Genomic DNA, 12,739 nt, shown 5'->3' with positions numbered 1-12,739 from the left:
ATTTATTTGTAGTTTTATATTGATTTATATCAGGGGTGCCCAAAACGATGGTCTTCCCCCCTGCTGTATGTTTATAGGGATGCTGGGGATGTGTTTCTGTGTGAGAAGGGAGGCAGGGAGGGCAGTGTGAGGGGAGCAGTGCTGTGTGGTTTCTTGTGCAGCACATCATTCTCCTATGACAGGTGAACTGTAGCTATCGCTATAGTCATGTAGTGCAATGTCTGTGCAATGTTCTGCCATTCAAAGTCTCATTAGCTTCAGTCTCTTTTGTGTCATACACAGTATATATATATATATATATATATATATATATATATAAATAAATATATGTTTAGCATTTTTTTTGTCGTAGATCACTTTGACTTGGTCATTTAAAAAGTATCTTGCGAGCCAGACAAGTGTGAGCCCCCCATATTTATATTGCTATATTAGTAGTTTTATATTGCTGTATATAGTTATTTCTGTTAGCCCATGGACAGGCGGTGTCAGGATGAGGTATCTGTCAGACCTGCAGCCTCACCTGGCATGCTGTGTATGGAGGAGGGAGGGATGGTGACTGGGACTGCCTGCCTTCTCCTGTCTCCATGGACAGACACATGAGCCCTGACACAGGCTGACAAAGTTGTGAGTGAGGGCGTCGTGTGTGTAGACAGTTGTGTTGAGTTGTGTCTGTCCTCCTCCCCCTCCTCCTCCTCTTCACTCACACACCATGGAGGGCAGCTGCTGCCTGCAAGCCCCGGATCAGGAGGGCATAGAGTCCTGGCTGGACGACCACCTGGACTTCACTCACTCCTACTTTGTGAGGAAAGCTACGAGGTAAGGAGGCTGGCTGCCCGGGGTGACCTCCCTGCTGGAGATATATTGGCTGGGCACATGGCCATGTTAGAGCCACAGGGGGCACGGAGCGAGGCTGCTTGTCATGTGGGGTAATGGGGCGGATATGGGGGACAGGGGACCATGGGGGGCACGCTGATACTTTGCTGGAGAAGCCGACAGGTGAGCCGGACACAGTGCGCTAGACTTGGAGGGCTGTGTTAGCGGAGGATAACAATAAGAAGCACGCCCATCCCGAGTCACTGCACGGGGGTGACGGAGCAGCGCTGAGGAGAAGCCTGCCCTGACTTCCGTCTGCCGGGTGGATGCTGCTAGCAAGTTAGAGGGCAGCCTGGGCTCCCACATTGTATGTGCACCCTCCGCCCGACCCGGGACAATGTGGCACGGGGAAGCCTCGGCTTCTACGGAGCTGGGGGACAACCACACAGCACTCAGGGAGAACCCCGGGGCCCAACCTAACGACTGGGGCCCCGCAACACTCACTACAGACAACAGCACTGCGCATGTGCGCTGCACTCTACAGTAAGTACTGTGAGTACCCCGAGCAGCCTCTTCCCATGCCAGGGACCTGACCTGCTACTGCTGTATGTTCACTCCTCTGCTGCTCCCTCTACATATTACATTACTGCTGTATGTTCACTCATCTGCTGCTCCCTCTACATATTACCGCTGTATGTTCACTCCTCCGCTGCTCCTTTTATATGTTACAGCTGTATGTTCACTCCTCTGCTGCTCCTTCTACACATTACTGCTGTATGTTCACTCATCTGCTGCTCCTTGTCCATATAACTGCTGTATGTTCACTCCTCTGCTGCTCCTTTCGCATAATAATGCTGTATCCTCACTTCTCCGCTGCTCCCTCTGCATATTACTGCTGTCATCCTCCTCTCACCATCTGCTGCCTGCATCACTTACTATCTGTGCTACCCTGCACTCTGCAACTATAACCATCCATACAAATATCACATCCAACAACGGTGACTGCTTAACCATTGTGTTGGAAATGCAAGCATGGTTTGTGTTAGATTGATATTTTGTTTAGATGATGGTAACATTGATTGGAAGTCAGATCAATCATAGCAAGCATTAGATAGAGGATAGATAAATAGTTAGATAGATAAATAGACAGACAGGTAGATGGATGGATAGATAGACAGACAGACAGACAGACAGGTAGATGGATATATGGATGGACAGATAGACAGGTAGATGGATGGATAGATAGAGGGATGGTTGGATAATTGGACAGATAGAGGGATTGATAGATTAATATTAATATACATGATTTATATAGTGCCAACATATTATGCAGCGCTGTACATTAAATAATGGATGTCTAGATAGAAGAACAGATGGATAGATATGATAAATATGAAATAAATATATACCATATTTTGTTAGAAATAAAGTTTGTCAAGGGGTTATCCTGCTTACTTACAGCCGTCATACTGCAATACATAGATTCATGATGGATATATAGAACATTGCTTTTTAATAGCATCTGCCCCTTGTTTGCAGCCATCATAATGAGATAGAAAGATAGATAGATAGATAGATCCCTATTTAATGTACAGCGCTGCGTAATATGTTGGCGCTATATAAATCCTGTTTATTGATAATAATAATAATAATAATAATAGATAATACAGTGTTCATTGTATGTGCAGAGTGTGTTGTGCTTTCCCCGCTGAAGCCCATGAAGTGCAGTGATCAGACCCTGGTGACAGTGCGGAGTGGGTTATTGTGTCCTAATAAGGAGAGGAAAGAGAAGTTGGGATATGCTTTGTTTCCAAGTAACCCACACAAGAAGAGCTTTCCTTTTTCACAGCCTGCACAGGGAAATCACTGAAGAAGGGATTGCTCCAGAACTACAATAATATAAATAACATATGTGCATGGCCAGCTTCAAAAACACCTTTTGATTGTCACTGAGATTTCATTAGAAGTCTGAATAATAACCCCATCATGCTGCCAAGATTTAACTTGTAACCACGCAACCAATATGTAACAGATTAACTGCTGGATACAAGTTGTTGGTAGACTGGAATAACAGTCCACTTCCCTTGTTTTTTGAAGATTGAAGAGTTTACTGATGGAAATAGGTTTTTAAAGCAACAAAAACAAAATCCTAGTTGTAGTTTTGGTGACCTAACAACACACAAAAAACATCAAAAGAAACTTTTTAGAATAATTACTTTAAATAAATGCAGTTTAGAGTAATATTAGATAATGTTTGGAACTTTTCAGCTAGCAGTTTGCATTTGTTTCATTAAAGATTAGATTTATTTTCATTGGACTACAGTGACATTTAAGGCTGAGTGTTCTTTTTAATAAATGTCCTTATTTTGGGGCAGGGGTATTTATGAGCAATCGATGCACTACATCTCCCCAGGCAGTAACAGATTTTGAAAGAGCCAGCTAATGGTTTTTAAATTGTCCTGCAAAAGCTTCTGTTCACTTGCACATCTGCAACAGCGAAAACATGCACAGATCATTTTGCATGCCTGTGTAGTATGCAAGAGGAAAGATCAGATTGTCAGAGAGATTGCTCTGACAAGATCAGATTAATTATTGACTAACATTAGTAAAGCAACCATTTCAACCACCTGCTTCCCTAAAACCATCTGTGCCAGGCTCCTATACTACTAAACATAAGAAAAAAACATCCTATTGAATTTCATAGTGCAGCCCCTACTATTCCTGAAGGAGATGCGAGCAAATGTTTTCACGAGAGTCATGCAGATAAAAAAGTGCCATATTGCAAAATATTATTATAGGCTATGTGTAACTTAAAGGATTCCTAATTATATTTCTTAAAAGGGGTTTATTACCATGCACAAATATATCAAATATTCAGGGCATTTACATGCTGAATATAGTAATGAGCAGCATTTTCAGATACGCAATGGACTTCCTGTCCAGTAAACAGAAGAAAACACAACTGTTTTTTTAGTAACTTATTTTCTCCCATTTACCTAGGATGGAAAGTAACATAGCAAAAAAAGGACGCTCGGCAAAGTTTTACACATGTCAGATATGTCTTTTTCCTTTGCAGGTGTGAGCTCACACATGTGAAAGTTATAATTAGCATTCTGACAGTTCTGAAGCTTTTTTGTCTAGGTTTAATGGACTTATAATTACACTATGTGTAAACACAGGCGTTGATGCTAAAGGCTAGGTATTTAGGAGCTGCATGATGGAATGTGTTCTTCATAAAGATCTAGTCAGAGTGGAAATGAAAAAACAAATACACCTTACCTGGACCCTGATTAAAGGAAAGAGCTATTGTATACTTTGCACCTTTTGCTCCATCATCTTGATAGTGGAATGTAGGGTAGTGGTGGACTAGTTCATTGAAGCACAAAATGTTTCAAAAGTCAGAAATGTCATGAGTGGTTGCAGAGTATTTATTGCCAAAGGGAATACGTATAGATTTGATTGTAGTACAGTGTTTACTGCTGAGTTAAAATGAGGCCACCTCCAGTCTCTAAAGTTATTTGATTTTACTGAGAACTAAACATCCTATTGAATTTCATAGTGCAGCCCCTACTATTCCTGAAGGAGATGCGAGCAAATGTTTTCACGAGAGTCATGCAGATAAAAAAGTGCCATATTGCAAAATATTATTATAGGCTATGTGTAACTTAAAGGATTCCTAATTATATTTCTTAAAAGGGGTTTATTACCATGCACAAATATATCAAATATTCAGGGCATTTACATGCTGAATATAGTAATGAGCAGCATTTTCAGATACGCAATGGACTTCCTGTCCAGTAAACAGAAGAAAACACAACTGTTTTTTTAGTAACTTATTTTCTCCCATTTACCTAGGATGGAAAGTAACATAGCAAAAAAAGGACGCTCGGCAAAGTTTTACACATGTCAGATATGTCTTTTTCCTTTGCAGGTGTGAGCTCACACATGTGAAAGTTATAATTAGCATTCTGACAGTTCTGAAGCTTTTTTGTCTAGGTTTAATGGACTTATAATTACACTATGTGTAAACACAGGCGTTGATGCTAAAGGCTAGGTATTTAGGAGCTGCATGATGGAATGTGTTCTTCATAAAGATCTAGTCAGAGTGGAAATGAAAAAACAAATACACCTTACCTGGACCCTGATTAAAGGAAAGAGCTATTGTATACTTTGCACCTTTTGCTCCATCATCTTGATAGTGGAATGTAGGGTAGTGGTGGACTAGTTCATTGAAGCACAAAATGTTTCAAAAGTCAGAAATGTCATGAGTGGTTGCAGAGTATTTATTGCCAAAGGGAATACGTATAGATTTGATTGTAGTACAGTGTTTACTGCTGAGTTAAAATGAGGCCACCTCCAGTCTCTAAAGTTATTTGATTTTACTGAGAACTATTTAACAATTATTAAACCAAAGGCTCACAGAAGGAGGAGAGCTCTGTTTTGTGCACAGTGCACCTGGTACTAACAGTTCAATGTACTTGTGCCAACCCTAATCTTGGTTCTCTTCCAAGTGGGGATCTGACATCAGGAACCATATAGAGGAATTGCTGCAGGACTGCCAACCAGCGCCTCTTAAGTATTGCAAAAACATTTGTCATTTAAATTTTATCCAGACAATTAACAGTATTATTACCATGTTTTTCACGGAGCCCGTTGCTGGATTCATTTTGATAAAGCAGTTGGTTTTCATTGTTGTAAATAATATAGGCATGGTATGATTTGGTGCAGGGTAAAAAGGGGAATCATTCAGATGATAATTTTATTTTGTTGCTAATGGTTAAATTGAAGTTAAGTTTAGGGTGTGGAGTTTAATTGTTATATCAAGGGATCACATTATAGGCAGGGAATGGATTTATCAGTAAGTGGTGATGTTAGGAGTGCTAAGGTTCCTTTTCCAGGAAATGGGTCACATTTTAGTGTTATGAAATAGGGTTTATGTTTGGGGTAAATTTAGGGGGTAGATAGGAGTTAAGGTTTGGGGTATGGATAAGTTCAGGGTGAGAACCTACGACTTGGCAGAACATTGGTGATTACAGTGAAATTCACAATATGCCAACCTCTTCATCCATAGCACTGCCATTAATCACAGATTGTAAGCTCTTTTGGGCAGGGACCTCTCCTCCTCCTGTGTCTGTCATTTGCAACTCCTATTTAATGTACTGCGCTGCGTAATATGTTGTAGCCAAATAAATACTGTTTATTAATGATAAGAAACTCTTTAAATGTTGGCAATGTTTAAAATGGAGAAAAATTAGGTTATACAGTGTAACATCCTCTAAATGAAGACAAGTAAATCTGTTTATAAACCCGATATTTTTTACATTTTTTTTTCTTTTTATAAATCAAGTTTTAGAATATGTGCATCTATATGCATGTTCTTGGAATAATAATTTCACAGTAGTGGTGAAATCATGACTGATAAATGAAATGAGCGCCCACCACAGATCAGAAAAATTTGCATGCTTGTAATCAGGCAAAGTAAAAATAAAGACTGTAAATTAGGATTCACCAGATTTACTCTTTTATACCCTGTACCTTGATAGTACACCTGTGTGTAGAAAGGTAAGTGAGTATGATTGGAGTACCTTAGGTCACCTTAATTTGCTGTGCAGTACAGTAGTCAGAGGTAAATATACATAGATGAATCCCAGAGGCAGCAGCTGAATAGTATTTTTATGGAACAAAATCTCTAACACAGTCTCTGTATAAAAAGTTATAGCAGTTTTAAGGCTAACAGCTTAATAGGTGGTGATTTAAATTGATGATGACGGGAATTTTAATTTAATTTAAAGGAGTTACAAAGTTTCATTCTATATGTTAGAAGCGATTCTAAAGTGTTGCAACACATTCCTGACAATGTTCTCATTCATGGGAATGGGGTGTCTTTCTCACTCTGGCTCTCACTCTTTACATATACTATATATTTTAGTTGTAGAGCTTATTTTCAATTAAGATTTGTATTAGTTTATCATAAGGAAAGCTCCTTACAAAAATCTGCCCTTTTTGCAAAACATTTACATTAAATATATGCAGATGAGGTAACAGTCAAAAGTTTTGGAATATCAAAACCCCCAAACCAACTTTTTTTATGTATTGCAGTTTAGCACTTTAGATGTGGTGGCTGCAATTTTTTTCATATTTCAGCAAGTTCTTCTGTGGTCTCCTAACTATACCATGTTAGGTGTTTTGTTACATTTTATAAGTGCAGACAAATACTTACAGATTCTGCTACAAATTTAGGTGAGCTAAAGATCTCCTGTAGTTCCTCCCCTACTGCCTGTTACTATTGGAGTTTTCCCTCACTTCCTGTCTGGTAAAACATTTTTTTTATCAGAAAATGGGGATAAATCTTTCTAACACAGCCTCATTGGAGCCACATCTGCTGGGGCTCTAACCCTTCCTCAATCTATCCCTAATACAGATACCAGTTTTAGATGGACATACACCTTACCCATGGGCTGTGGATAAAGTAGTACAATGACCCAGCAATGTACTATTCCACAATCTCACTACTATGTAGTTTAGGCATCATGTACTTAGTCTAGACATCCCCTACAAGGTGTCAATCAGCTGTACTAAGAATCCAATAGTTTCATAGCTTTCTAAGCCACTGATTTGAAACAAGCATGTAGATTAGGAGTTCTGAATTTATACATTGTCCCACTGTACAGAGACTCACTCTCTTTTTGTCTTGTTTTAGTGTTAAGCCTTGCAGATGTTCACCTGGTGGGAGTGGAGTTAGAACAAAACACGAAACAAGACAATTTGTCTGACAGCATAGACAATTACCTACAAGTTCATCCTCCCACACAGCACTGAGCACCCCTGTTTCATGGTGTTACAGTCGGTATGTGGTTTGAAATAAGTGGCACTTTAAAGTTAGGCTGTGTGTGTTAGTTCTGGGCACACATCTGGATCATGGGCAAAGTGGAATGATTTGAATGGCTTTGTCTAATATATATCTCAGCAGATTTGTCTTGCTCTTAATACAGCTCAATGCAGGAAGACTTTGTATAGCAAGTCCATAGCATTAAACAAACAAAATATCTGTTTGTCGGGGCACAGACAGGCAAGGTGCCCATTAGTTGGTTCCCAACAAATAGCCAGCACATGTATTGTTGTAGAACCGTGTTCTAAAAAGCCTCTGAGCAACTTATTATAGAGGACTGGCTAACAGAAAACATTAGCTTTAAATGGACTTCCAAACGCACCGTATCACACACAGAAGTAATGAATGCTTGCTGCATTTTTTAAAGTGCACCTCATTCCAGCACACATGCCATTAACTTGTATGTTGCTAAGGTTAGTTTGGGGTGCCATTAACAATGGACATCAACACATATATACTGTTCACTGTGCATTAAAGCACACCTGGAAAGGAACACATTTAGGCAACCCAGTAGTGGGAACGTCTACTTACTATCCTCAACGTTTTTACTTTTACTATTCTTGTTTGGGCTATTGCATTACTCAAAGGAGAGCAGCAGATATTTCTTCTCATTCAATATATCAGCCTTCTAATATAATGCATGATAATTATACTTTTCTAAATAATTTTATTCTTGCTTTGTCCTTCCATATTGTTTCTCATTTTAGCTTTATAGAGGGGTAGAGATTGAGAAAGAAAAAATGAAAGAAAAATGTTGTGTGTTGCACAGGAGTTAAAAACGTTGGTATACTAGACAACATATGTTAGAAATGCAGCGCATGTTCTACCATTTGGCACTGCTTTCCTTGTGATCAAAAACAAGAGTGCATGCTGCAATGCTCTTCCATAAAAATGTAGAACCACAAAGATGGGAAAGGGACAATTATGAGCAGCACTGTTTTCTGTGAAGTACCAGAGGCAGAAGCGGAGGAAAAACTGCTGAGGTTGGGGTTCCACTTAATTACTATAAATAAGATACATATTTGTTCTTCTTTATTTGTTAACTTTGTGATACCTTGTATATTTTCTCATAAACCTCTTACTCATGTAGACACATTTATATCACCTGCTTGGCTGTGTTTGTAACAAACCTGGCAGCCAATACCATTTTTTCCAGGCCACCGGCACAGTATGCAAGTTGTGATCTGTTGACAATTTAGCAGTGCTGTTGTGTTATCAAAATTCCTGTCCATGTTTTTTTTGCATAGATTTTACTCAGGTATATACATTTTTCACCCACTGTTAGTACTAGAAAGCCATAACTGAACGGCATTTTAGTTTACAAGTATACTGTGTATCATAAACACTTGAATCTCAGTTCTGCTTATCCCCTACAGTCCCTATGCATCCAATTCTGGTCCTTATACATACTCTCCAGTAATGGGTGCATTGACTTCCTCACGGGTGAATTTACTGATGATAAAATGTATGTCCTAATGTCTTATAAAACAAAAATCCACCTCACTGCATTATATTTTCAAGGTGTACAACATCATTTATAGTGACTGGCTTTATACATATGAGGTCACAATAACATCCAGATGAGTGAAAGCCTGCTGTAATATTTAGTTTGCTAATTGTGACAAGAATAATTCTGACTAGACCAGACTAGACCCTAAATGTTGACTACAGTCAGTCTGTGTGTTCAAACTAGACCCTGAACATTGCTGTCGGTCTTAGTGTCCAGAATAAACCCCAAACATTGATTTATAGCCAGTCTGGGTGCTGAGCTAATGTGCTCCTCAGTGCAAAAAACTACAAACATTTATCTGTTGTGCAAAACCATCAGAAAGTTATATTTTCAGTCCCAATTACTTTTTCAGTGGGACAATGATCCCAATCATACAGCCAAAGTCACAAAGAACTGTCCATAGTAAAAAAGGGGCAATCAATCCTGGAAAAATGGTATAGCACATATGTGCTGGGGGCCATGGGTAAATATGAAGAACAAACTACACAGCATTCAACTTCTCTGGTCACTCAACCATGATGTCAACCTGGGTCCTGGAGAAGGGGGTGGGGACTGGGGCAATTGCCTAGATTGCCCCACTCTAAATCTGTCCCTGAGCAGGACCTAGGTTAGTTCTCTTAGATGTTTGGAACAATCTACCTGCTAAGTTTCTTAAAAACTGTGTGTAGGTGATGCTGTTTTAGGCAATTGGAGAATATATCAAATATTTATATGAGTTAGGTTTTTCTGTATATATATTTTCTGTATAGTACAAGTTGACATTCAAAAATCCGGCAACCTCCAGTCCTGAGGAGTGTCGGATTTTCGAAAATTCCAGATTTTTTTTTTATATTTACCTCCACACACAGTCAGCCTTTGGAATTAAGCACTACAACTTTAGTCTGCTGGATAAAAAAAAAAAATCACACAATAAAGGACATACATAAGTCATGTTAGGGGTTCAGGTTGGTTCGGAGACAGTGATGAAATGACCAAAATAATGAGTAGTAAGAAATTGCACAACCTGTTTTCAATTTGCAGTCAGTTTTGTTTGGTAAAGACATTCCTTTTTTTAATGAGCATTTCCTTTTAATATAGTTGATTGCTGGAGGAAATGACTTGGGTGTTGTAATTTCTTATCTGTGACTCCCTTCTGTGCATTTTAACTTGGATTACTCAGTATTTCAAGCTGTAATTTAATTTTAGTAATTCATCCTTGCGTAGTCCATGCGTTTTTTTCCCTAGTTTTATTATTGCATGCTATGGCTAGATCCAGCAGATTAAATCCGATTTTACATCTAATATGAGGAATAATGCTCCCTTGTGGAGGACTAAACATTTATTGCTGTGTTCACATTTTTTCAGTGTGTAAATAACTTTAAATAACCTTCTTCAATGTGTAACCACAGGGAACGTATTCTAAAAAAAGCTGACAAGTACAAACAACATATTATCACAGCTTTAGCAAATAATCATTTATTTCCTGTCTTAGACAAATGTGACTTTTTTATTTCGCTATTTTCATAGAAAAAAAATTGACAGTCACTGAACAACTGTTACATAAATTGCTTTAACAAATAAATTGCTGGAAACAATGTCTACAGTGTCACTTTACAAGACTTTTTACATCAAAATTATGGATGATTATACTTGTGGACAGACATAAATAAAATGTGCAGACCAAAACCATTAAGTACTGTAATAAAATGCAATCGATCAGCCAACTTGACACCATAGTACGGGTAAAAAATACTTCACATCATTACACCCATAGTAAATTACCTTCAGATGGTGACAGCAATTTCTTTCTATTTACGTATAAGTCATTTATTTAAAATTTTTAGCTGTAATTATCAAGCAAAGTGTAATAGGTGTGGACTTGAAAATTTGGATTTGTTTTTTGTAGATATATAGGACTGCCTTATAGATCCAATAAAATAGAAAGTAGACTGTTTAGAGTTTTACGAATATAATATAATATATATCTTTTATCCTAACTTGAACAGATTACATTGACAATCATTCTGGAATCTTAAGTAAAAGCTAAGGTATAAATGATTTGCTTAACCGGAAAAACAATTTTTTTTCTTTATTTCCTTGTACTTGTTTGCATGTTCAGGAAAGGAGAAAGATCTAAATGAAAACTGAATATTACAAACTAAACTGTTGAATAATGAACATTCTCCTTTAGTACAACAACCCCAAGTGTGTGCCATGCACATGGATTATAAAGTAAATAGTTAAATAGCCCCATGAAAAATGGAAAATTCCAAGCCAACCAATTTTAAGCCCTTTTAATTTACCAGTGCTCTGTGTTTAAAACACTTGTTGCCTATTAATATAGAAGCTAAAATAAGGACAATGCTTTTCCATGCAGTTAATGACCATAATTTGGTTAGTTTGAAGGCATGACAGCCTTAAAAAAACTTACTTTTAAGGGGTGAATTTTTAAAAGTTTTTCACTGAAGATTTCTTTATTTGGATTTAATTAGAAAATGTGTGAATCCTGGGTTGTGTGAAAAAAATTATAAGCAGACCTAAACAAATCAGTATTTTGTAATATTAGAATTGAGTGTAAGTGGAGCTTTAACATGACTTGACAGCCCCTGAAACCCGGTTACAAGTGCTGCTGACATGCAGTGGACGTATATACAGCCATCCTATGACTTAAGGCACTTACTAATATACAATAATGCTGATCCACATTACAATTCACATATATAGCTATGACATATGTCAGATGACTTGGCTAGTTTACACTCTAGTCAAAGATGTCATGGTCTCTGACTACCAGATACATTGCAGGTATGTGACATCATTGAAGTTTATTGCTTCAATCAGACAGACCTTGTCAGAATCAACAGGAAGCAGGGTCTGTTTATGTAATCTGAGCAAATGTGACTTTCTCAATGTGTATATGGAACTGTAAAACGCATAAACAAAATTTTTTTTAAATACCGGTATATACTCTACATGTTTTGTTGGCAGTCTTTACATTTAAATGATGGTGTTCATACTTTTAATTGATAAAAGATAATACTTAGTCCCCCAATGTTTACAAATATTAACTAGAAGAGGCCATGCAACCAAGTGGTTAAATGATGTCACAAGTGTTCCTGTATGTACCCTTCTTCCCACAGAATATTGCTGTACACAGTGAGGTCATCTTTTGGAGAGAAGTCCAGATTTTTCATGATTAGCACATTTGTCCTTTAATATCCCCATGGGAATTGCAAAAACCTGAAATAACACTGTCATTATATAAACTAGCTGGGGCACTGAACTCAAAGACATCAGTTTAGATCTGCATAGGCTGGACTACATTCTAAATTACTGCAACCCTATGCATACATTTAAAATGACATTTTTTTTGTGCAGGCTCTTTCCCGTTTGGGTTTATCATATTACATAATTATCATCACAGGAAATAAAACCAGAATGTTTTTCTCTCAGCAGCATACTGTCTGGCTTATATGCAACAAAATTACCAATCAAGATGGCTGCATGTCACATTACCACAGACTGTCTTGTGTTTCAGCAGCACCCCC

The 12,739-nt window shown here is 38.0% G+C and overlaps 1 protein-coding gene across 1 annotated transcript in view; it reads left to right on the top strand.

Annotated features, from left to right (window-relative positions):
* The first annotated feature begins 617 nt into the window (after positions 1-617).
* Positions 618-12,739, top strand: part of PDE5A (phosphodiesterase 5A) — a 76,594-nt gene continuing 64,472 nt past the window's right edge. Inside the window, exon 1 of the mRNA XM_072406820.1 lies at positions 618-816. Coding sequence (XP_072262921.1) covers positions 710-816 — 107 coding nt within the window. The 5' untranslated portion in view covers positions 618-709. The remainder of the gene's footprint in view (positions 817-12,739) is intronic.

Source organism: Pyxicephalus adspersus, chromosome 3, assembly GCF_032062135.1.
Source record: "Pyxicephalus adspersus chromosome 3, UCB_Pads_2.0, whole genome shotgun sequence".
NCBI lineage: Eukaryota > Metazoa > Chordata > Amphibia > Anura > Pyxicephalidae > Pyxicephalus > Pyxicephalus adspersus.
This window is presented reverse-complemented; position numbering and strand designations above follow the sequence as displayed.